The following is a 25,009-nucleotide window of genomic DNA, read 5'->3' as shown; positions in this document are numbered from 1 at the left end:
AAAGACCCAACGCAGCCAAAAATAAATAAATAAATTTATTTTTAAAAAAAAAACAGACTGAATTTTGCAAAGCAAGACTGAATCATGAATATTTTTAGACATGGACTAAGCCACACCGTGTGGTAACAAATATAGTCTAAGAATGAAAGATTTACCATCCTTGAACAGAACAAAGGTCTAATAAAAATCAAATCCAGGAATATTTATTGAACTATGCACAGTGTCTTAAGGCACATATTTTGTGAGGGAAGTAGTTGTATGTAGATATAGATTCTGAAGCCCTTAAACATCTCTTTCTACATTATTTAAGATCCATTCACATTGAACTGAGTTATCAGGTGACTGAGGATTGAAAGAAAAAACAAGTGAAACGTCACACATCAGTATACTTTCAACACATTGCCAGTATACCTTCAATTTGGTGTCAGAGTTTCGCAAAATTACCATGCCACGTAATTTATAAGTGTTGTCTCTGAAACTGTGAAAATTGGACAATTTTCTAAAGAAATAAATCCAGATTTATAAATGAGTTGGGTGATTGTCTAATAATACCTTTGTCAAGATCAAAGCATAATGTTTTATTATGCTCATGACATTTTAAAACTTTCTTCCCAGCATTTAATTTTTGAAGGCAGAAACCTGGGCCAGACATTTGAAACCAGAAGTTCTCCCAGCGGCAAGCTGTAAACTCTCAAACAAGCTTGGACTAGAACCTAGGTACTGAAATACACATGCATGCTTTACGCAATGCATATTGCATTAATTAGAAAACTCAAAATACCCTACAAAATTATCTTCTCTGACACTCAACTACAAAACTTGGCCTTTTCATCTCTATTTGTACATTGATTTTTCTTTTTCTTTTAAAGATCTTTTTTTTTTTTTAAAGATTTTTTTTTGATGTGGACCATTTTTAAAGTCTTTATTGAATTTGTTACAATACTGCTTCTGATTAATGTTTCAGTTTCTTGGCTGCGAGGCACGTGGGATCTTAGCTCCCCGGCCAGGGAATGAACCCGCACCCGCGGCATTGGAAGGCGAAATCTTAACCACGGCACTGCCAGGGAAGTCCCTTCTTTTTCTCTTTTGGTTAAAGCAGCTTGGCTTCCTGAGGTAGTGTTATGTATCTGTAGCAATAAGGTGAAAACATCTAGCTTATTTTGTCAAATTCAACAACAATCCAGAGATTTAAGATCGTGACCCCAATTTGTCATTTTATTTTATCGTTCCAAAAATGTGGCTCGTAGACAAAAAAATAAATGTTTTAAGGAAATTTACCTGAATGACATAAAGAATGTCTAGATAATTTCTAGCTGTCAGGTAAAACCTACCCTTCAAGATGGCAGAACACATAATAGCACATGAAAAGTATGTTCACCCAATGAGTCATTTAATTAACTGAAAAAATTAAATGCCAGTTTTAGTGCCAAATGTAGAAAATCTAAAGGAATGTATACTGTATTTCTGCCTTCCCTTCTACTAATATGGTAGGTTTCCAATGCTGGAAATCTTTAAAGTCCTCCATTCATGTACGCCGGCCCCATCTTTCATGAGGTTTTTCCTAAGACTTGTCATTATCAGATGCTTCACAAGCTGACACTGACAGCTCCCTAGGAAATACTTGTCTCTTCCTGCTTCATCAGACGTATTATTTCATTGTACATACGGTGAGGAGCATCCAGACCCCAGATGAAATCCACGTGAGCCCATTCAGGAATGTTCTTATGGTAGATGATGTTGGTCACCTCGGAGAGCAGTATTCTCACGTCTTCTGGATTTGAAAGCCAGTCCTGACCCCCAGTCCACATTGCTGTAGGGACCGTCATGTCTCTAACTTTGTACCTTGCAGGAGCTGTCTAGAATAAAGGAATAGTTTTTAACTGTAGATAACATTTGGACTTCCAGACTCATAATTTACTTTTCTAATAAACACAGTAAATATGCCTTGTGTTGTAATGAAAGGTGCATGGGCACTAAAGCCATATAGAACTGCATTAAGAGTTTCTGCTCCAACCTCTGCTTGAAGGAAAAAAATTGACTTAGTCTCACTGAACCTCAGTTTCTTCATCTGCGAAATGGGGATGATATCTGAAATAATTTACTAGATGAAATGAGAAAACATCTCAATTGCCTAGCACTTTAGGCGTTACATGTTCAATTCTTTTCCTTCCTATTAATAAATATTTAACACACAAAGTGCCTTTTAAAAGTTAACGCTCCTATCTTTTTCAAAGATAATTTCACAAAGTTTCATGAGGCCAGATTTGGAGATACTCTACAGAGAAAGGCAAGAGGATGGAACCTACTGAAAAGGACTTGGGTGTTCACAGGGGTTTTCTGTCCTAACAGAAAGCCCTTGGGGCACACCCAGCTTGACTGTGTCTCCAGAAACATGGGGAAGTCAATGGCACTGGAACTCAGGGAGTTGGATCAAGAGGAGATAAAAATTAGATTCGGAGTCCAGTCCCACATCACCCAAAGAAGGTTATCTAGGATTCCTAATTCTTGAGAACTTCCCTTATTCAAACAGATCTGCTAGATCAAGCTGGCTGACTGAGAGCCCTGGAGGTTAACCAACACTCAGAGCTTTCAACAGACATGTCAAGGTCCACTTCTCACTCAGAAAATCCACCTGGAAGCCGGGGTTCCAATCCCGGCAGTCCTTGTTTCTCTTTGTGGCTTTTAAGAATTTGAAGTTATAGCGTCTGATACTGTGAGTTATAATAAGACATATGTATGTGGTCTTCATCCACATTTGTGGTACAGAGCTCCTAATAACCCTCGGAGTTTCCTAAGTGACAGGAGCCATAAAGGTGTGTTTTGTGACGTTAATGAGGTGAGTTTTTGAACAGGATGGGGGCTGAGCTCCAGAAGTGGAGCCAAGCAAGTGATTAGGGAGTTGGAAATTTCAGTCCCATTCATGACCTCTGGAGAGGGGAGATGGGCTGGAGATTGAGTTCAATCGCCAGTGGCCAATGATTTAACCAGTTGGACCTCTCTAAGGAAGCCTCCACAAAACCCCAGAAGGACAGGGTTCAGAGCCTCCAGGTTGGTGAACATGTGCAAATGTGGGGAGAGTGGCCCCATGGAGAAGACATGGAAGCTCTGCTCCCCTTCCCTTGCTCAGTGCAACTCTTTTATCTGGCTGATCCTGAGTTATATCCTTTTATAATAAACCAATAATCTAGTAAGTAAAGTGTTTCTCTGAGCCAATCTAGCAAATTAATCAAACCTCAGCCTGAGAAGGGGGTCATGGGAACCTCTGAATTATAGCCAGTGGGTCAGACACACAGGTGACAGCCTAGGCTTGCGATTGGCATCCGAACTGAGGCCCGAGCCCTCAACCTGTGGGATCTGATGTTATCTCTGGGTAGACAGTGTCAGAATTGAGTTAAACTCTAAGTCACCCACCTGGTGTTGGAGAATTGCTTGTTCATGTGGAGAAACTCCCCTCCACACACATATACTGGAATTTGGTGGTCAGAGTAGAGTAACTTAGATACGAAGTTTTTTATAGAGTAACTTAGATACGAAAGGTTGGAATATTCGATGGAGCCTGTAATATGTTTTTCTCATCTAACAGGTGAAAAGACTGAACTGAAAGTCAGGTGTAGCTCTGTGAGTCTATGACACCATTTTGCATGTGTGTTTTCTCTTTCTTTCCATGACCATTTTCTGGCACCTGCTCTGCACAAGTCACTTTCTCTCTAACTCATGACCTTAAATGTTAATAAATTAAATCTTATCTTGGAACTAGGATGCTTTCTCTAAAGATATATTTTAGGAAACAATGAAGAAGGATCTTAAAAATGTAGCTGGTACCTGTGATTGAGGGTTTGCTATTCAGAGGCACGACAGTGGTCTGTCCAATTTCCGAGACTTTTATATCTAGATATACAGAAGTACGTCTACAGAAGTGGATGTTAAGTGTGATATGAGACTCTCAAAGATTAGCCTGTGTGTGTTTTCTGCTCCCTCCAGCTTTATGTGTGTAGTCAATATTTGCTTACATTCTCACACAAGCTAACCAATAATCTTCAGTGAAGGTTTTATGCTTAGAAAAGTTTAATACTCATTTCTAATTCTCCATAACTTTTGTTTTAAATTTTATTCCACAACATTGGTTACACACATAGATTTTCTTGGGTAATATTGTTTTATATTTTTCACTTGCAAATTACAGATTCATTAAAAGTGTGACCAGGGAGAACTCTTACATGTAATCTAGTCCAGTAATTTTTATTTTAAAGAGAAAGAGATTGAGCCCTGAAGAATCAAAGCAGCCTAGCCATGATCATACAAATTTGTAGTGCAGAGGCAAAACTAATAGAGTAATTCCCACTTGTCATTAATACTCTTTTTACTTTACCATGAGCCAACCTCACCCCTGCCATCCGCATTTGTGGTTTTCTTCTGTTGTTTTTGTTGTTTTTAATCTTGAAAGATCCTCTAGCAGCCACCACAGACTACACCCTTCCCTTCACTAAGTCTACCCATCTTGCTCCTAAGAAGCCCCGTGCCTTGTTCATGGAGGCAGCCTCATCAAAAAAGTTCTCCTACTGCATTATAAAAGTGGTTCTCTTTAACCCTTAAAAGTCTCTTGGCTGGGCTTCCCTGGTAGCTCAGAGGTTGGGAATCTGCCTGCTAAGGCAGGGGACACAGGTTCAAGCCCTGGTCCGGGAAGATCCCACATGCCGTGGAGCAACTAAGCCCGTGCACCACAACTACTGAGCCTGCCCACCACAACTACTGAGCCTGCGCACCTAGAGCCCGTGATCCACAACAAGAGAAGCCACCGCAGTGAGAAGCCCACGCACCGTAACAAAGAGTAGCCCCTGCTCATCTCAACTAGAGAAAGCCCTCGAAGAGCAACAAAGACCCAACACAACCAAAAAAAAAAAAAGTCTCTTGGCTAAGCTTTGAACTTTTCCATTTTCAAATGAAGTCGAACCAGAACTAATTACTTTTTACTTGAATTCTTTCTTTTTCATATTCTTTTCCATTGTATTCCCTGTGCTGTATAGTAGGACACATTGTTGTTTATCCATGCTATATATAATAGTTTGCATCTGCTAATCCCAAACTCCCAATCTATCCCTCCCCCATCCCCTTCCCCGCTTGGCAACTACAAGTCTGTTCTCTATGTCTGTGAGTCTGTTTCATAGATAAGTTCATTTGTGTCATATTTTAGATTCCACATATAAGTGATATCATATGGTGTTTGTCTTTCTCTTTCTGATGTACTTCACTTAGTATGATGATCTCTATTGTCCATCCATGTTGCTGCAAATGGCATTATTTCATTCTTTTTTATGCCTGAGTAGTATTCCATTCTACTTGAATTCTTGTATTTTACTCCTATTTCTAGAATAAACGGCCAGTGTAACTTCCCTCTCACACATTTCAAAAAGATATATTTTCAGCAGATGGTATTTGCTTTTGTTACCTGATTTCCTTTTTCCAGATTCTTGGTCTCACTGCCCCAGTCAAATGCCTGAAGTTCTCCAGAATTCACTGCCTAAAAGGAAACAAAAATTTACATGACATTCAAATGTGTCACGGGATAACGGTGGGAGGAGGGGTGAAAATGTGCTACCAAGTCTGCAATTGTGAGGGAAGCAGAGAACAAAGGCTGAGGCTGCTCTATGGTTCAACTTTAGGATAATCTTCGGGAGAGTGTAAAGGCAAGAATAAGGTCCTTTCAGGGAGAAAAATGTGCTATAGAAATACTTGACCACCATATTATACAACTCCAAAAAGTGTATCCCCATTGTAGTCTATGTAGGGGGATATCCTGCACAACTCTGTAGGCTACAATGGGAGAGCAACCCCTAGAGTTGTGCAACGTGGTGATTCTGGGAGAAGATGACCAACATTTAATCCAGTGTAGAATTCTTGTTTGGTTTTGATTATAAAATCTCTCTCTCTCTCTTTCTGTCTCTCTCTCTCTCTCTCTCTCTCTCTGTCTCTCTCTCTCTCTCTCTCTCTCTCTCTCTCTCTGTGTGTGTGTCTCTCTCTCTCTCCCTCTCTCTCTGTCTCTTTCTCTTTCTTTCACACACGTACTAAAACATAACAATGACATTTGAAGAAAAATTTGACTAGGTTCTAAGTTGTTAGAAAAACAGATAGAACCAATATTTATGATTCATAGGTGTCATCATCACTATGAAAACTTTTTGCTCAAGTTAAAAGTCTCCCACTTTTTTTTTTTTAACAAAGTTGTAGTTTTAGTAGGCGAGAATCTAAGGTTAGTGATGCTTAGCTCTCTGTCCTATGTACATTCTTATTTCCACAACCAATTGGGGTCACTCTATAGTATCATCTATAATGAGCAATATAAGGTTCAGTGCTTCATCACATGTGAAAGAATAATTAGCAGTCACATTGTCCTTGAACTAATTCTGAAGGAACCCACCACACAGCGCCTAGAGACAGTTCCTGTGACTGGTAATCAGGACATTCCCTCCTGTGACCTCAGGTGAAATCTGCGGCACAAAGGACTCCTGTGAAAATCTCCTTGGGTAATTAGGTCCACATTTGCATTTTTATGACTACTTGGCCACACTGTCTTGCTGGAAGAGCCGAAAGGAGAATGTGGAAACTGATCTCCAGCCTCATCTTTGAGATGGCTAAAGACTGAGAAAGGTCTCACTTGAACCATCTGAATTCACACTTTTAAGGTCCACTAGAGATGTCCTAGGGCCAATCCTTTCCTCCCATATCCTGAAAAGTTTCAGTGTTCTAGATCAAGCTCACAGTTGAAAAAGTGTTGACAGAATCACAAGTCATCTTGGAATAAATGTGAAATAACCCCTGGGCTGTCCAAAGGGCCTCCCCTAACTATTCCAGGCAAACTGCACAAAGACCCTTAACAAAGACCACAAATTCAGCATCCTTACCTGGCTCCAGTGCAGGATATTTTGCACAGATGTTCCAGCAGGTGTGTGAGCGACATATACATTTGCTCGGCTCTGTAATAAAGCATGAGTAGTTTGTGGGACGTGGAAAAACTCACAAGATGTGCACCTTGTCAAGACCAAATCTACAGGTTATCAGACTAAGAAATGGGAACATCATTAAAGTATCAGCAGTTATCTATGAAACAGGAATATACACATGCACATAAGTAAAAAAAATGCCACTAAATGTATCCTATATTCTTCATCAGAGAAAAGCTTCTCATTAGATATCTTGACTTCGTCTTTTAAAAAACTTCCTTAGAGTAATTAAAGATGAAGGCTCAGGAGCTGGGCCTGTATTCAAATCTCACCTCTGCTATATAACTGTTAGGTGAAATTGGGAACATTACTTAATCCACTAAGTCTAATCTATAAAGTGGGAATATTGATAATACCTGTGTCATAGGGTTGTTACGGGGACTAACAGCCTGGCATATAATAAAATGCTTATCAAAAGGTAGCTATTATTCGTATCATTAATTAAAGAGAAAAAAATCCTCAGGAATTAAAAACATGCTCCTCCAGCTGTTGGCAGATAGCTCGCTCGCTGTCTGGTGTCCTTGGGGGTATTCTTCCCTCTGCAGAGAGCTGCTCTGCCCAGTATCTCCCGATTACTGGTGTTGTCTGCATTAAATGACTAGTTGATATGGGGGTATAAAGACCCAGCCCTCTGATGCTAACTTGGGACAATTCTGAAAGGTCATCCCATTTTCACAGGTCCCTAGAGGATCAACTGAGATTCCCACTGGGACTGCATCACAGCTGGACTTTTTTTTATCCACCAAATCCCGTTTCCTTCCCTTCTCTAGATGTTATACCAAGGACCTAACCCCAAATCATTCTGCACATGAATCTCCATCTCACAGTATGCTTCCTGGGGAACCCACTGTCACACTCATCAAGTTGTAGCTATGCCTTAGTCAAACCGAAACTCCCAGACAGCCTATCACAGGACTTAAGCTACAAGCGGGAAGCACCCGAGTAGAAAGAAGAAGTAGGTGACGCATGGCAGTCTTCTCTTTTGACTTCTGGGTTCTAATCATATTTTTTTGCATCTGTTGATTCACTGTAGTAAAGCTGCTTTCAGACCTCTTCGATCTTTAATCTATGAAGTTAATGTGTAGTCATGCCCTTGTGTTAACCTTGACTCAGACCATGTTGAAGCGTTTTCCACATATTATTACGATTTGAAGAAAACGGAGTTTCTTGGAGTATCGTTTCTCTAAGTCTTCCCTGGCATTAGCTCACCCTCAAGGAGTGAGACTAATAACTCCTCACTTTGCTTTGGGACAGTGAGAATTCACTAGGCTCTCACTTACCATGTTCATGTTGTTCGTGTTAAATCCTCCCAGGAGTAACATGATGTTGCTACAGATCTGATCAATAATCACCTGGCCGCAAAGGTAAATAACAAACAGTCTGAGAAATCTGGTCTGGTAGAGAAATTCTCTTTTACCAAACAATCCCTGTAAAAATATGAAATGGAATAGTCATTACATTACAGTCAAAAGAAGTGTCTCTAACGTAAAAGTGTATGTCCTAGCAAATGGGTTGGAAAACTCTTGTGCATAGACAAGGAATTTTCTGAGGAGTCACACACCTTGATCATCACATCTGGCAGCAACAAAAATTTGGCCCCAGGGCTTTTTGCATGTTTAACAGTAGCTATGGGTGCTAAAGCAAAGTACATTCTTATTTTCTGAGCCAGCTCTGGCATGGTGGAAAACGCAATAAAGCCTGCAAAAGAGAAACACGTCAGCATGGATGTTGAACATCCTAGAACTAATAAAGTGCTTATTTTACTTTTATCAAGATATTTCAGCAATTACATGTGACTGTGTTTTAACTCTCCTTTGGAACTATAAGCTCCTCGACAGGGAAAAGCAACAGCAGCAACAAATGCTCTGTGTTCCCTCTGACATTTAGATACTTGTTGCCCAGTACTAGGTTCTCAGTGAATTATTAAATTAAATTAGTCAGTCCAATAACATGGACTTTGAGAGGTAACTATATGTTAGACACTTTGCAGGAGTCTTTCATGGTTCTTGTTTAATTCTCAGATTCTTGGGGGTATTTTTGTTTTTTGTTTTTTGTTTTTTTTTTGCGGTATGCGGGCCTCTCACTGTTATGAGAGCACAGGCTCCGGATGCGCAGGCTCAGCGGCCATGGCTCACGGGCCCAGCCGCTCCGCGGCATGTGGGATGGACCGGGGCATGAACCCGTGTCCCCTGCATCGGCAGGCGGACTCTCAACCACTGCGCCACCAGGGAAGCCCCTTGGGGGTATTTTTAATAAATCTTTACAGTGAGAGAAATCGAGAGTTAAAGAAATAGTCTTGTTTATTGATAAGAAGCACGTTCTGTAACATAATGGGTGTTGAGATAGCAGATTTTTGCTTGTTTTCCTGGGTCTCTAACTTTTCCAGAACCCAAATTGGAACATAATCTAGTGGACAAGTTGTCTAATGAACTGGATTCCAACTCTTATTTCTGCCATAGACTAGGTATGGGACACTGGTTAAGTCAAGGTATAGGCTTCTATACCTGTAAAATAGAGACTAATTCTCCCAATTACAAAGGGACAATCTCTTTGGAGCCTTTGGGAGGAAAAGGCTATCATATACAGCCAGGGCATGCCCACTATATTTGAAATACTATGTGTCTATTTCAAAAGAGCCTGTATACTCTCTGTTTAAGCTGATATTTGCAGGTTGTGGAGAAGACCTAGAAGACCTAGAGAGAAGCTAGAATCCCGTGACCCTGAAGGGGTATATCTCCGGATAAGGCCAGATCAGAGAGAAGCGTGCGACGCCTGATCCCAGGCTTGGCTGTGCGCCATTTGCTCACGTTTCTTCTGAGTATACAAACCTGATTTTTTTGGAACCTACCCATGGTGGTACCCTGTGAATAGCCGGCATAATAGATATTTTCCTGGCCCGTTTTCTGCAAAATAAAGTCTACGACTGCAGGAAGGTCAAACCTAGCCATCTCATCATAACTACAAGGGGGAAAAGACAAAGTTATATGAAAAATTATAATCAGAACAAACAAAAGCAGCCCCCATGGTTTACAAACAATGCCTTGAATTGTCGACCCCATCAGCTTGTTACTGTGCCCCTTACAAGACTCAGAATGGACTTGTTTCAAACCTGTGATGCATGGGTGCCTCTGGGGTCACAGGCTGTTAGCAAACTGCTGTTTTCTCTAGATATTATCATAGAGAAATAACCATCTTAATGAACATTTAGTGAGCATGAGCTCCACCCGCTGGTGGAGGTGTCCTCTTATTCTATTAGCAGAACAGCACAGGGCCATTCAGATTCTTTATATGAAAAGTATTAAAGATGCTGCAGGGGCCTTTCTCTGGTGAAATGGATAAAGAGAAAGTTGAATATCAATAGGTAATTTAAATAAAAACACTAAAAAACTTTTGTAAGAGTGTGAGAGATGTGTTAATCAAATTGATGGTCCCTAAGGCTTATTAGTTCCTCGTATATTTTTAATACTGCCTGGCCTCGTCTCCTTCTGGGGGTATTAGTCCTTTCCTTGTCATCACTCAGGGAAGAGTTAGTCCCAGGATATTCATCTGAAAGGAAAGGAACCTACACTTCTCCCATTCCAGTCTCAATCACCTAACACCAACCACTGTTCTCATCCCATTCACCAGACTAGCCTTCTACTTGGGGAACCCAATTTACATAATCCAAAGAATCGCTAGTCAGTTAAGCCAATTGGGAGATATTACGTTGGGATCCTGATGAGCCAACCAAAGTAAATTATCTACATACCAGAAGCCATAATTCTTTTTTTTTTTAACATCTTTATTGGAGTATAATTGCTTTACAATGGTGTGTTAGTTTCTGCTTTATAACAAAGTGAATCAGCTATACATATACATATATCCCCATATCTCCTCCCTCTTGCGTCTCCCTCCCTCTCACCTCCCTATCCCACCCCTCTAGGTGGTCACAAAGCATCGAGCTGATCTCCCTGTGCTATGCGGCTGCTTCCCACCAGCTATCTATTTTATGTTTGGTAGTGTATATACGTCCGTGCCACTCTCTCACTTCGTCCCAGCTTACACTTCCCCCTCCCCATATCCTCAAGTCCATGCTCTAGTAGGTCTGTGTCTTTATTCCCGTCTTACCCCTAGGTTCTTCACGACATTCTTTTTTTTTTCTTAGATTCCCTATGTATGTGTTAGCATACGGTATTTGTCTTTCTCCTTCTGACTTACTTCACTCTGTATGACAGGCTCTAGGTCTATCCACCTCACTACAAATAGCTCAATTTCATTTCTTTTTATCAGAAGCCATAATTCTTTACCCAGTTCTCCCAAAGCCATCCATATCCACCTCCACTCTCAAGATTTTCATATACCTGAAAGCCCAGAACTCATCTTGGTCTATGGAGAGGGTCTTGTGTTTCCGAGACCAGGTGTTTCCCCTGCTGTTCCCTAGCCACACATCAAAACCCGCATCTGCCAGAATGAAGCCCAGGCTGTTGTTGGGCAGGTTGGAAATCCAGCTGCTAGCATCTCCAAGCAGGCCATGCTGCAGTAACACCACAGGCCTGGGACCTACAAAGAAGTGAATTTCAACAGCGTGAAATATTCTACGCCTTTCTCGTTATCCCTTAAGGTGCGAAAGATTTCAAGTTAGACAAACCTGTGCTCGAATCTTGATTCATCTGCTTGTTAGCTTGATTATCTTGGCCAGTTACTTAAACTTTCTGTGCCTTGATTGCCTCGTGAAAAAAATAGTATTTTTGTTATGATTAAATAAAATAATACACAAGAAGCAGATGGCACAATGTATGGACACCAAGGGGGGAAGCGGGGGTGGGAGTGGTGGTGGTGGTGGGATGAATTGGGATATTAGGATTGATGTATATACACTAACATGTATAAGATAGATAAGTAATAAGAACCTGCTGTATAAAAAATAATAAAATTCAAAAAAAAAGCAGATGGCACAATGCCTGGCACAGAGAAAGAATCAATAAAGTTTGGCCTCTATTGTTGCTTTTGTGTAGTTATTATTATGACTAGACATGTCTGGGATCAGAGAAAATTGGAAGTGCCCCAGGAGGTAGTATAATATAATGATTAAGATAATTATATATAATAATAGCTACTATATATTAATAAAAAGAAATTATGTTATTATATATTAATATATTATTTATATATTATAGAATTATACATAAATATATGTGTATATATTAATGTTACAATATAAATAATATATACTATATAACATTTCTATTAACATAAAATTAATATACAATATAAAATTAATATATATTATATAGTATTATAGAGTATATATACTTATTGACATACTGTTAATATACACACATATATACACACTTATAAAAATACATATATACACAAATATATTTAATATATTATATATTTGCTATATTAATAATAAATAAACATATATTATATATAATTATTAATATTGCCATATATATAAAGATATGTGCATATATATGTGTGTATATCTATTACCACATATATACATATATATGTGTATATATGTTAATATTACCATATATATACATATATATGTGTTTGAGTGTATACATATATATGTGTGTGTGTGTGTGTGTGTATATATATATATATATATGTATATATATGTAATGGTTTGATGATTACGGGCCCTCATGTGAAAAGGACCCACAAGCCAACCTGATAAAATAAAAGTTTAAAAAGTATTATTTTTTTAAAAAATTATTTATTTTGTTTTTGGCTGTGTTGAGTCTTCATTGCCGCACGTGGGCTTTCTCTAGTTGCGGCGAGTTGGGACTACTCTTTGTTGTGACGTGCAGGCTTCAAACTGCGGTGGCTTCTCTTGTTGCAGAGCACGGGCTCTAGGCGCAAGGGCTTCAGTAGTTGTGGCTCGCAGGCTCAGTAGCTGTGGCTCACAGGCTCTAGAGCACAGGCTCAGTAGTTGTGGCGCATGGGCTTAGTTGCTCCGCGGCATGTGGGATCTTCCAGGACCAGAGCTCAAACCCATGTCCCCTGCATTGGCAGGAGGATTCTTAACCACTGCGACACCAGGCAAGTACCTAAAAAGTCTTTTGTCACAAGCTTATAGACATCTTTCAGTTGTTTTCAGGATGAATTTCACTGGCCCTCTTTTTTTTTTAACATCTTTATTGGAGTATAATTGCTTTACAATGTTGTGTTAGTTCCTGCTATATAACAGAGTGAATCAGCTATACATATACATATATCCCCATATCCCCTCCCTCTTGCGTCTTCCTCCAACCCTCCCTATCCCACCCCTCTAAGTGGTCACAAAGCACCGAGCTGATCTCCCTGTGCTATGTGGCTGCTTCCCACTAGCTATCTACTTTACATTTGGTAGTATATATATGTCCATGCCACTCTCTCACTTCGTGCCAGCTTACACTTGCCCTTTCCTGTGTCCTCAAGTCCATTCTCTACATCTGTGTCTTTATTCCTGTCCCACCCCTAGGTTCTTTAGAACCTTTTTTTTTTTTTAAATTCCATGTATATGTGTTAGCATATGGTATTTGTTTTTCTCTTTCTGACTTACTTCACTCTGTACGACAGTCTCTAGGTCCATCCACCTCACTACATAAAACTCAAGTTCGTTTCTTTTTATGGCTGAGTAATATTCCATTGTATGTATGTGAGCATCTTCTTTATCCATTCATCTGTTGATGGACACTTAGGTTGCTTCCATGTCCTGGCTATTGTAAATAGTGCTGCAATGAACACTGTGGTACATGACTCTTTTTTTTTTTTTTTTTTTTGTGGTACGCGGGCCTCTCACTGTTGTGGCCTCTTCCGTTGCGCAGCACAGGCTCCAGACGTGCAGGCTCAGCAGCCATGGCTCACGGGCCTAGTTGCTCCGTGGCATGTGGGATCTTCCCAGATCGGGGCACGAACCCATGTCCCCTGCATCGGCAGGCGGACTCTCAACCACTGCACCACCAGGGAAGCCCCATGACTCTTTTTGAATTATGGTTTTCTCAGGGTATATGCCCAGTAGTGGGATTTCTGGGTCATATGGTAGTTCTATTTTTAGTTTTTTAAGGAACCTCCGTACTGTTCTCCATAGTGGCTGTATCAATTTACATTCCCACCAACAGTGCAAGAGGGTTCCCTTTTCTCCACACCCTCTCCAGCATTTATTGTTTGATTTTTTGATGATGGCCATTCTGACCTGTGTGAGGTGATACCTCATTGTAGTTTTGACTTGCATATCTCCAATGATTAGTGATGTTGAGCATCTTTTCATGTATTTGTTGGCCATCTGTATGTCTTCTTTGGAGAAATGTCTATTTAGGTCTTCTTCCCATTTTTGGATTGGGTTGTTTGTTTTTTGATATGGAGCTGCATGAGCTGCTTGTATATTTTGGAGATTAATCCTTTGTCAGTTGCCTTTTTTGCAAATATTTTCTCCCATTCTGGGGGTTGTCTTTTATTCTTCTTTATGGTTTCCTTTGCTGTGCAAAAGCTTTTAAGTTTCATTAGGTTCCATTTGTTTATTTTTGTCTGTATTTCCATTTCTCTAGGAGGTGGGTCAAAAAGAATCTTGCTGTGATTTATGTCATAGAGTGTTCTGCCTTGTTTTCCTCTAAGAGTTTTATAGTGTCTGGCCTTACATTTAGGTCTTTAATCCATTTTGAGTTTATTTTTGTGTATGGTGTTAGGGAGTATTCTACTTTCATTCTTTTACATGTAGCTGTCCAGTTTTTCCAGCACCACTTATTGAAATGGCTGCCTTTTCTCCATTGTATATTCTTGCCTCCTTTATCAAAGATAAGGTGACCATATGTATGTGGGTTTTTCTCTGGGCTTTCTATCTTGATCCACTGATCTGTATTTCTGTTTTTGTACTAGTACTATACTGTCTTGATTACTGTAGCTTCGCAGTATGGTCTGAAGTCAGGGAGCCTGATTCCTCCAGCTCTGTTTTTCTTTCTCAATTGCTTTGGCTATTCGTGGTCTTTTGTGTTTCCATACAAATTGTGAAATATTTTGTTCTAGTTCTGTGAAAAATGCCATTGGTAGTTTGATAGGGATTGAGTTGAACATGTAGATTGCTTTGGGTAGTATAGTCATTTTCACAATGTTGATTCTTCAAATCCAAGAACATGGTATATCTATCTATCTGTTTCTATCTTCTTTAATTTCTTTCATCAGTGTCTTATAGTTTTCTGCATACAGGTCTTTTGTCTCCTTCAGTAGGTAGGTATTTTATTTTTTTTGTTGCAATAGTAAATGGGAGTGTTTCCTTAATTTCTCTTTCAGATTTTTCATCATCAGTGTATAGGAATGCAAGAGATTTCTCTGCATTAATTTTGTATCCTGCTACTTTACCAAATTCATTGATTAGGTCTAGTAGTTTTCTGGTAGAGTCTTTAGGATTCTCTATGTATAGTATCATGTGATCTGCAAACAGTGATAGCTTTACTTCTTCTTTTCCGATTTGGATTCCCTTTATTTCTTTTTATTCTCCGATTGCTGTGGCTAAAACTTCCAAAACTATGTTGAATAACAGTGGTGAGAGTGGGCAGCCACGTCTTGTTCCTGATCTTAGTGGAAAGTGTTTCAGTTTTTCACCACTGAGAATGATGTTGGCTGTGGGTTTGTCAGATATGGCCTTTATTATGCTGAGGTAAGTTCCCTCTACGCCTACTTTTGGAGAGTTTTTATCATAAATGGGTAGTGAATTTTGTCAAAAGCTTTTTCTGCATTTATTGAGATGATATATGGTTTTTATCCTTCACTTTGTTAATATGGTGTATCACATTGATTGATTTGCATATATTGAAGAATCCTTGCATTCCTGGGAGAAACCCCACTTGATCATGGTGTATGATCCTTTTAATGTGCTGTTGGATTCTGTTTGCTAGTATTTTGTTGAGGATTTTTGCATCTATGTTCATCAGTGATATTGGCATGTAGAAAGCTGGAGTAGCAATTCCCATATCAGATGAGATAGACTTTAAAATAAAGACTATTACAAGAGACAAAGAAGGACACTACATAATGATCAAGGGATCAATCCAAGAAGAAGATATAGCAAATGTAAATATTTATGCACCCAACATAGGAGCACGTCAATACATAAGGCAAATGCTAACAGCCATAAAAGGGGAATCGACAGTAACACAATCATAGTAGGAGACTTTAACACCTCACTTACACCAATGGACAGATCATCCAAAATGAAAATAAATAAGGAAACACAAACTTTAAAGGACACATTAAACAAGATAGACTTAATTGATATTTATAGTACATTCCATCCAAAAACGACAGAATACACTTTTTTCTTAAGTGCTCATGGAACATTCTCCAGGATAGATGATATCTTGGGTCACAAATCAAGCCTTGGTAAATTTAAGAAAATTCAAATTGTATCAAGCATTTTTTCCAACCACAATGCCATGACAGTAGCTATCAATAACAGGAAAAAAAACTGTAAAAAATACAAACACATGGAGGCTAAAATTTATGCTACTAAATAACCAAGAGATCACTGAAGAAATCAAAGAGGAAATCAAAAAATACCTAGAAACAGATGACAATGGAAACACGACGACCCAAAACCTATGGAATGTAGCAAAAGCAGTTCTAAGAAGGAAGTTTATAGCAATACAATCCTACCTCAAGAAACAAGAAAAATCTCAAGTGAACAACCTAACCTTATACCTGAAGCAAATAGAGAAAGCAGAGCAAAAAAATACTCCCAAAGTCAGCAGAAGAAAAGAAATAATAAAAATCAGATCAGAAATAAATGAAAAAGAAATGAAGGAAATGATAGCAAAGATCAATAAAACTAAAAGCTGGTTCTTTGAGAAGATAAACAAAATTGATAAACCATTAGCCAGATTCATCAAGAAAAAAAGGGAAGAGACTCAAATCAACAGAATTAGAAATGAAAAAGAAGTAACAACTGACACTGCAGAAATACAAAGGATCATGAGAGATTACTACAAGCAACTCTATGCCACTAAAATGGACAACCTGGAAGAAATGGACAAATTCTTAGAAAAGCACAACATTCCAAGACTGAACCAGGAAGAAATAGAAAATATAAACAGACCAATCACCAGTACTGAAATTGAAACTGTGATTAAAAATCTTCCAACAAACAAAAGCCCAGGACCAGATGGCTTCACAGGCGAATTCTATCAAACATTTAGAGAAGAGATAACACCCATCCTTCTCAAACTCTTCCAAAATATTGCAGAGGGAGGAACACTACCACACTCATTCTACGAGACCACCATCACCCTGATACGAAAACCAGACAAAGATGTCACAAAAAAAGAAAACATTGGCCCTCTTTTTGAAGAGACGGTTAGAAATCTTTTTTTCCTTCATGGCTGGGAGATTTCTTCCTTAAAGAGGCCAACGGGTGCTGCAAGAACAACATCAGACGCTAGAGGGGAGTATTCGGCACCGACTGGACCTTAAAGGCTGATACCTTGAACTCCAATCGCCTGGGCAATGAGTGAACAGTCTAAATAAACAGGACGTGAGAAAACAAAACTCCTTCCATGAATAGGCGCTGCAGGTGACCCCTAAGCTTATGAACTGCCACAGTCTTCCGATTTGTGGAGCTTAGTGAAAAAGTTCTGTGTCTCCAGGCTATACATGTATTTATATAAAATTCATTCATTCATTCCACATATATTTATTCACACCTGCCACGTGCTTGGCACTCTTTTAGGTACTTTTTATAGCCTTGAACAAAATCGATAAATTTTCTGTGCCTTTTGAGTTTACATTCTGGTTGGGAGAGACAGATAATAAACAAACAAGCAAATATCTATCATATCAGTGGTGTTATAAGGAAAATTATGCAGGATTAGGGGCTAAATTTCAGTAGCTGGCAAGGGCTTACAATTTTGAATAGGGTGGTCGAAGGAAGAATGGGAAAGGAAGGCCTGAAAGAGGGGCCAAGGCAAACTGCGTGGATATCTGATGAAACAGTGGTGCAGAAGGAGAACTGCAAGTTCAAAGGCACTGAGATGAGGGCATGCTGGACATATATAAGGCATGGCTGTTCAGCTGGTGTAAAAATAGCTGGTTTTCAAAAAGCTGCACAAATATAAATTGGAATAAAATAGAACCCTGCAACTTCTTTATACCAAAGCCCAATAGCATTCACCCAGCTTTTTCTGGTCCTAGGTAAGAGCATGGGCTACACTGGCTGACAAATCTTAATTTGAGTGCAGTTTTTGCAGCATACTAGCAAGGACTAGCAAAGACTCTCTGGGCAAGTTACTTAACTTTTGTGAGTGGCAGTTTCTCAGGATTATTGTGAAACTTATATGAGACTAATACAAATAAAGCACTTAGCACTGTACCTGGCATACAGAAAGAACGCAATAAAGAGTTACATTATCTGTACACATGACAGATAATGTAGTTGCTGCTTATAAACATAGAGCTAGAGGATTAAAAGGAATAGAGCCAAATAGAGATGAAGGATGGGCAATAGTGTACTATTACACTTTAATAGTAATGAAGGTGAATTTCTTAAAAGCCAACAATAGCCAAAAATCCCATACAGGAAAAAAACAGGATTATATGGAAACACGTACCAAAAATTTTAAATGTACACATAGTGCCCAATTCTTTAAAAGACTTTAGTGAAAAGCTGGGCAATGTCTTAAATATTTAAAGGGCTGTCTGGATGGGAAATATAGAGTGTGCTGGGGTGGGCGTCAGATGCCATGGCAGAGTCTGCATTCTTCATGAGCAAGGGTTGGCGTCATCTGCTTAAGAGATCATCAGTGGATATTCTAGAATATCTATATTGGAGGGGTTTGGGGAATGAATTAAATACGAGAAGGGATCAAGAAACGAACTTTTCTTGAAGGTGTTTTTTGAAAAGCAAACACTATGTTTATTTGAAATAATTGGGGATAGGGCAGTGGTGATGGGGACGGTGAGGTAGCTGAAGGCATCTTTTGGCTGGAACAATGGGCCCAGTCTGTACCAAGAGCCCAGGCTCCCTCTACACACTCAAATCACAAGGAAGTGTTTAATGTAGGAAGGATTGCTATGTTGGGGTAACATAGGGTGAACCATACCTGTCTTCTTAAGTTGCACTAGGCCCTGAGGAATCCTGTTAACAGAAAGGATATACCCATCTTCTGTTGCAACTTCATACTCCTCACAGGGATAACCTTTATGTTGGATGATTTCACTCTATGGAAAAAACACAATTTTTTTTTGAGTTCAGTTCTGTATGGTTATGTTCTCAATGATTAAAAGGTAAAAAGTAGATTCCTTGATGCTGGAAGAGATAGACAAGAAATTCCTTACTTTTCACTAGCTAATTATGTTATTGTAAAAAAAATTAGCAATCCCTCTCCAGTGCTCATTTTCTTTATCTTTAATGTAGAGATTGAACTAGAAGGGTAGTTCTTAATGTGGACTCTGGACCAAGAGCATAGCATCACTTGGGCACTTGGTAACAATAGCAAATGGTCAGTCTCCACTCAAACCTATTGAGCTGGGAACTCTGGGGCTGGGGTCCAGCAATTTGTGTCTTAACAAGCTCCTTAGAAAATTCTGATGCACTCTAATATTTGAGAACCACTGGAAAAGAACACTGATTCCAAAACCTGGGTGTGTGTCAGAAACATCTGGGACACTTAAACATAAATATTCCTGGACCCACTTCGGGTTAGGAATCAGGGAATTCCAGTGCAGCCAGTGGGACAGGACAGCTTATGAGAACCCCTGGTCCATGTATTCCTTAAGGTTCTTTTCAGCTCTAAAACCACAGACTCAAGAGCAGTACAGTCATTCCTCAGTATCTGTGAGGAATTGGTTCCAAGACACCCCATAGATACCAACATCTGAGGATGGTCAAGTCCCTTACATAAAATGGGGTAGTATGTCAGTCCTCCGTATTGGCGAATTCCGCATTCACGGATACGGAGGGTTGACTGTAGTTCTTAACACTTTTAGGTTAAGGATCCCTCAGTGAATTTGAGGAAAATATAGAAATGGACACACTATATACTTTCAGTGGTTTCAGATTTCCTGTTTCCTATATATGGACTCCTGGTTAAGGACCCCTACTCCATACAGTTGTTACATACAGAAACTCTTTGTAAAATATAAAGCTGCTGGTCTTCCCTGGCGGCGCAGTGGTTGAGAGTCCGCCTGCCAATGCAGGGAACACGAGGTTCGTGCCCCGGTCCGGGAAGATCCCACATGCCGAGGAGCAGCTGGGCCTGTGAGCCATGGCCTCTGAGCCTGCGCGTCCAGAGCCTGTGCTCCGCAACGGGAGAGGCCACAGCAGTGAGAGGCCCACGTACCATAAAAATAAATAAATAAATAAATTATATATATATATATATATATATATATATATATATAGCTGCTGCGATCTCCTCAGTATCCTTAGTTTCTGCCTACTGTAGTTACTTAGAGAAGGAGGGAATTATTTCTATTAGCTGCTGCTTTTAAAGGAACAAACGAGGAGAAAGCTAAATGCCCAGTGTAGTATCCAAGACAAAAGGGCATAATAGTTCAGAGAAAGGCCCTGGGGTCTCACTGCCTGGGTTTTTAAATCCTGGCTCTCACACTAATGCATAAACTAACTGTGTGATCTTAGGAAATTTAGTTAACTTGTCCCTATTCCTCAGTTTATTCGTCTGTAAAGTAGGTATACCAGTGGTTTATACTCCTTGGGATTATTGCAGAGAATGTAAAAAGATAACGCACATATGACACTAACAAGATTGGCTGGCACATAGTAGGGACTCAAGGAGCATTAGCTACTACTATAATTAAAAATCACCCCCACCCTCCCTTTCAAGTAACTCCTATTCACCTTTCAGAATTCAGGTTAAGAAACCTTTCTTCAGAAAAACTTTCCTAAATTCCCTAAGTCCCCCTATTTTATGTTTTCTTCTTTGATTTCACTTCTCTTGTGATTAGTTTTGAGTGATAGGAATTGAGTGTCTGTCTTCTCTGCTGGATTGTAAACTCCATGAAATCAGGGCACTTAGATCTCTCTGTAACCTCAGTGCATAACACAGTATCAGGGCCAAATAGGTGCTCAACTAACACTAGCTAGAAAAATACCTGAATGAGGACAGTTGTATACCAAAATAGAGAATAAATTATATCCATATATATTAGTACTCAGAGTCAAACCCATTCAGACTCTAAGCACTTTTTATTCTACTTCATTTAATTTATATGAGAGATTACAAGAATTTTCTATCTTACTTTGCCTCTCCATGTATGACTGCTAACTAGCAGAGTCCAATTCATTGGATTTTAGTCTTAGAGCTCCTGAAGCCCAAACAGTGTGTAGGTGCTGGCCACACCCAGTGGGTGAGGCCCAGGGAGATTGGCTCTACCTACAACTAAAGAGATCCCCTTCACTTAACGACCTAGAGGGATTTGTATGGAAACGGCCCTTAAGGATCTACACCAATTTGCTAACTATCTGGACAAACCATCAAAAGACAGTCAATAGTTGGAATGGTCAAAAGAAACCTGATATTTGGCATTCATGTAGATTCAGAATATTTCTATAGCCTGTCAGAGTTTTAGAATTCATTCAAGGAGGCTTCTGTAAACAAGGTCTTAAATCTGTATAAAAGCATGTTAAATCTATGATAAATGTATGGAGCATGAACATTACACACAATCACCTCACTCAGCTGGAGGTAGCCTCTCCTCCCCTGGGAGGGTTTATTGCATAGTTGTCACAATTATAAGCTTTGTGTTCTGGCAGACTCGGGATTTAAATTCTAGCTCTACCACCTACCAGGGGTGTGGCCTGATTTGAGTTGTTTAACCTCTTTAATCTCAGTTCCTTGATTGGAAACATGAGTATGGTCCTATCTATGGAATAGGGCAGTGAATATAAAATCAAAAGCTTTTTCTGACCTATTGAGATGATCCAAAAAAGAGAGAGAGAGAGAAAATCAAACAGTATCTCTACAGCTTTCATCACAATGTCTGCTATGGGATAAATATGACTATATGGTGGACATTGTTACAATTCAACTAAGAATGTGAAAGTAAGCCAAAAAGTGTTCTCTGAGATACCTAGAAATTTCACTTCATTCATGAAATTTACTCATAGGAGGACCTCTCTAGCATTCATAGGGGTCCTTTTACTTCTAGACCACAGAGTTACCAGCTCAAACCAGGATTAGATAGATTAGGGTGGCACAGGGTGTTACTAGAAGTGACTGTCCTGAGAGTATGAAAGGAGATCTAACATCTCTCTAATATTGGAAGAAGTAGGAAAAGAACAGAAAGCACAGACAACATGGAAATAATCATGGGTCTGAGCTTGACCCAAGATACTGCAATGATTTAACCGCTCCTGGAATGAGCCTAAGAATTCAAGAAAAAGTTAAACTGTGTTTGAAGCTCAAAGGGATTAAGTCATTTGCCTAAGTTTACTGAAATTGTTGAAGATGAACCCATGTTTACCCACACCCAACTTAGTGTTCTTTCCAGTACAATATGTTAATTTACAACTATGTTCTACTAACAGAAATCACCACCACATATAAATATAATATATAATGCAGATAATACACAGAGACAAACAATAACATGTAAGGTACTTTGTTTCCCCCCGAATATGGAAAATCCCAACTTACAACATTCATGAATGCTTCTGGGTCCACAGCTTTAGTTGGCATATGTCCCGAATTCACATTTCTCTGGAACAAATGTGCCACCAGAATCAGAAGCCACATCTCCTTTCTGTGTGAAACAATCCACTCTCTTGACAAGATTTTTGACATGGTCCAACATCTGCATTTATCTGTTCTTGGTAATATAACAACTGATTCTAAAGTCAGAAGAATCTGTAGGTTTAAAAACTCTTTCATATATTTTCCAGCTGTAATTTCTTCTCCAAATTCCGAAGCAAAGTAAACAAGCTTGGTTGACAGGAACAAAAGAACATAAAGTAGAATTGAAACAACATCCAGGATGTCCCAGTACTATCTGGCTCCGCCCACTCCCTCAAACAGCTTGGTGTGTAGAAAGAACTTTCTTTGATGCAACCTGGATTTATGTGATATGATACAACTCATAAAATCCCTGTTCATCAACAGGTAATATGCACCATAGGAAGCATCGTTTTCTTTTTTTCCTAGTTCTTTAAAAAAAAATTGTTTTCTTGGAGTATAGTTGATTTACAATGTGGTATCAGTTTCAGGTGTTCAGCAAAGTGAATCTGTTATACGTATACATATATCCACCCTTTTTTAGATTCTTTTCCCATATAAGCCATTATGGAGTATTGAGTAGAGTTCCCTGTGCTATACAGTAGGTCTTTATTAATTATCTATTTTATATACAGTAGTGTGTATATGTCAATCCCAATCTTCCAATTTATCTCCCCCCTTTATCCCCTGGTAACCATAAATTTATTTTTTACACCTGTAGAAAACTGTAACTCTATTTCTGTTTTGTAAATAGGTACAAATATCATATGATATTGCTTATATGTGGAATCTGAAAAAAAGGTTACAAATGAACTTTTTCTAGTTCTTATCTATCTTTTATAGGTAGAAAGGTATGAAGTCTGCAGAAAACTTTATGACCCTTTAGAGTCACAGTCTGGGGCTTCAATGATCACTGACCTTTGGCTGAAGGTCAATGTAGTGATAAGCATTTTTACTTATCAAGAAGGTCAAAAAATTTTAGGACATTTTCTATTTTTAGTTATGGGTAAGAACATTGATTGGAAGAAAATGAATCTTCCATGTTTAGGCCATTTCTAGGTAGCTCAGCTAAATAGACGTGAAACGTTTTATTTGGGTTTGTAATCACTAGTTAATTGCTGAGAGATTACTTTGATGGATACCTGGTCATTAAATCATCTGCAATAACTAAAAGGAGTTGCAGCCTAGTTATTTTCATGAACTAAATGCCCCAATTCAATCAACTATGTGGCCATGTGAGCAATTCCTTAGCCTCCTAATATTTAAGCAGGCCAGGAGAATAGTTATTGTCATTTTAAGTAAAGAATGTGTTAGAATTTAAGAAAAAATACTATTTAAAGTAAAATATTTCTTTACTTTTACATCAGCTCTTCAGAACTGAGCTACCAGCAGCCACACTAATTGAGAGACTTTGGAATGTGGGTTGGTGAAGGAGGTGAAGCCAGAACAGGAACGGTGAGTCTGTGTGTAGACAGCCGCCCACACTCTCAAGCCTCACCCACTCTGGGCCGCCTGCATAGATGTCATGAGGTGAGCTTGCAGCTCTAATCTGGAGCAGTCTCAACATTCCCACCACTAGCCATCTGATGTGTGCTAAGGAGTAGCGATCTGACCTACTTTAGGAGAGCAGAGGAAGCATTTGCCCAACACCTGGCAGAGCCCCAGGTCCTCAGCCCCCACTGAGCTCACTCCGAAGTTATGCAAAATAAAATTTGGGAAAAGAACTTGGGCTCCCAGTGTTGACATTTTAGGATTTTACAATGTTAATCAGCCAGACATATACACACTACTATATATAAAATAGGTAAATGACAAGAACCTACTGTATAGCACAGGGAGCTGTACTATCTTGCAATAGCGTATAATGGAAAAGAATCTGGAAAAGAATACATGTATAATATACATATATGTGTGTGTGTGTGTGTGTATATATATATATATATATATATATATAACTGAATCACTTTACTATATACTTAAAACTAACACAACATTGTAAATGAACTATACTTCAATTAAAGAAAAAGTTACATAGCCAGAAGGAAAGAAAATCTCATTCTGCCCTTTCATTTTCATTTGGGAAGATATGTTAAAAAGCCTTGCCCAGGGCTTCCCTGGTGGCGCAGTGGTTGAGAGTCCACCTGATGATGCAGGGGACACGGGTTCGTGCCCCGGTCCGGGAAGATCCCACATGCCGCGGAGCGGCTAGGCCCGTAAGCCATGGCCGCTGAGCCAGCACGTCTGGAGCCTGTGCTCCGCAACGAGAGAGGCCACGACAGTGAGAGGCCCACATAACGCAAAAAAAAAAAAAAAAAAAAAAAAAAA

The 25,009-nt window shown here is 39.3% G+C and overlaps 1 protein-coding gene and 1 long non-coding RNA gene across 7 annotated transcripts in view; one reads left to right on the top strand and one right to left on the bottom strand.

Moving 5' to 3' along the window:
- Window positions 1-187: 187 nt before the first annotated feature.
- On the bottom strand, window positions 188-22,919 carry LIPM (lipase family member M). Of its 6 annotated transcripts, none has more exons than XM_027111946.1 (9): window positions 22,610-22,918; window positions 19,055-19,172; window positions 11,339-11,537; window positions 9,847-9,956; window positions 8,560-8,696; window positions 8,279-8,350; window positions 6,900-6,971; window positions 5,447-5,518; window positions 188-1,856 (listed from the first exon to the last, which is right to left on the bottom strand). In XM_027111946.1, the coding sequence occupies exons 1-9, from the start codon at window positions 22,841-22,843 to the stop codon at window positions 1,611-1,613; spliced, it is 1,260 nt and encodes a 419-aa protein (XP_026967747.1). In that variant the 5' UTR covers window positions 22,844-22,918; the 3' UTR covers window positions 188-1,610. The 6 variants fall into 6 exon arrangements, with proteins under 6 accessions (XP_026967747.1, XP_026967746.1, XP_026967749.1 ...); XM_027111945.1 differs by having other exon boundaries at window positions 8,279-8,425; window positions 22,610-22,915; XM_027111948.1 differs by lacking the exon at window positions 22,610-22,918 and adding an exon at window positions 11,626-11,704 and having other exon boundaries at window positions 8,279-8,425; window positions 19,055-19,168.
- Window positions 22,920-23,815: 896 nt separating this feature from the next.
- The window catches only part of LOC113623173 (uncharacterized), a 2,852-nt gene continuing 1,658 nt past the window's right edge, over window positions 23,816-25,009 (top strand). The window contains exon 1 of the long non-coding RNA XR_003433809.1: window positions 23,816-24,214. This is a non-coding gene — a long non-coding RNA (uncharacterized LOC113623173). The remainder of the gene's footprint in view (window positions 24,215-25,009) is intronic.

This window comes from Aethalodelphis obliquidens, unplaced genomic scaffold (assembly GCF_003676395.1).
Source record: "Aethalodelphis obliquidens isolate GAN/ISIS:26980383/991018 unplaced genomic scaffold, ASM367639v1 scaffold11, whole genome shotgun sequence".
Classification (NCBI taxonomy): Eukaryota; Metazoa; Chordata; class Mammalia; order Artiodactyla; family Delphinidae; genus Aethalodelphis; species Aethalodelphis obliquidens.
This window is presented reverse-complemented; position numbering and strand designations above follow the sequence as displayed.

Excerpts from the sequence above, each read along its gene's own strand:
- LIPM (XM_027111945.1), bottom strand. The coding sequence starts at position 22,843 with ATGAAAGAGTTTTTAAACCTACAGATTCTTCTGACTTTAGAATCAGTT. Across the intron at positions 19,173-22,609 it reads CAGAAGCATTCATGAATGTT|AGTGAAATCATCCAACATAA; the intron begins GTAAGTTGGGAT and ends TTTTTTCCATAG. Across the intron at positions 11,538-19,054 it reads AGTGCAACTTAAGAAGACAG|GTCCCAGGCCTGTGGTGTTA; the intron begins GTATGGTTCACC and ends ACTTCTTTGTAG.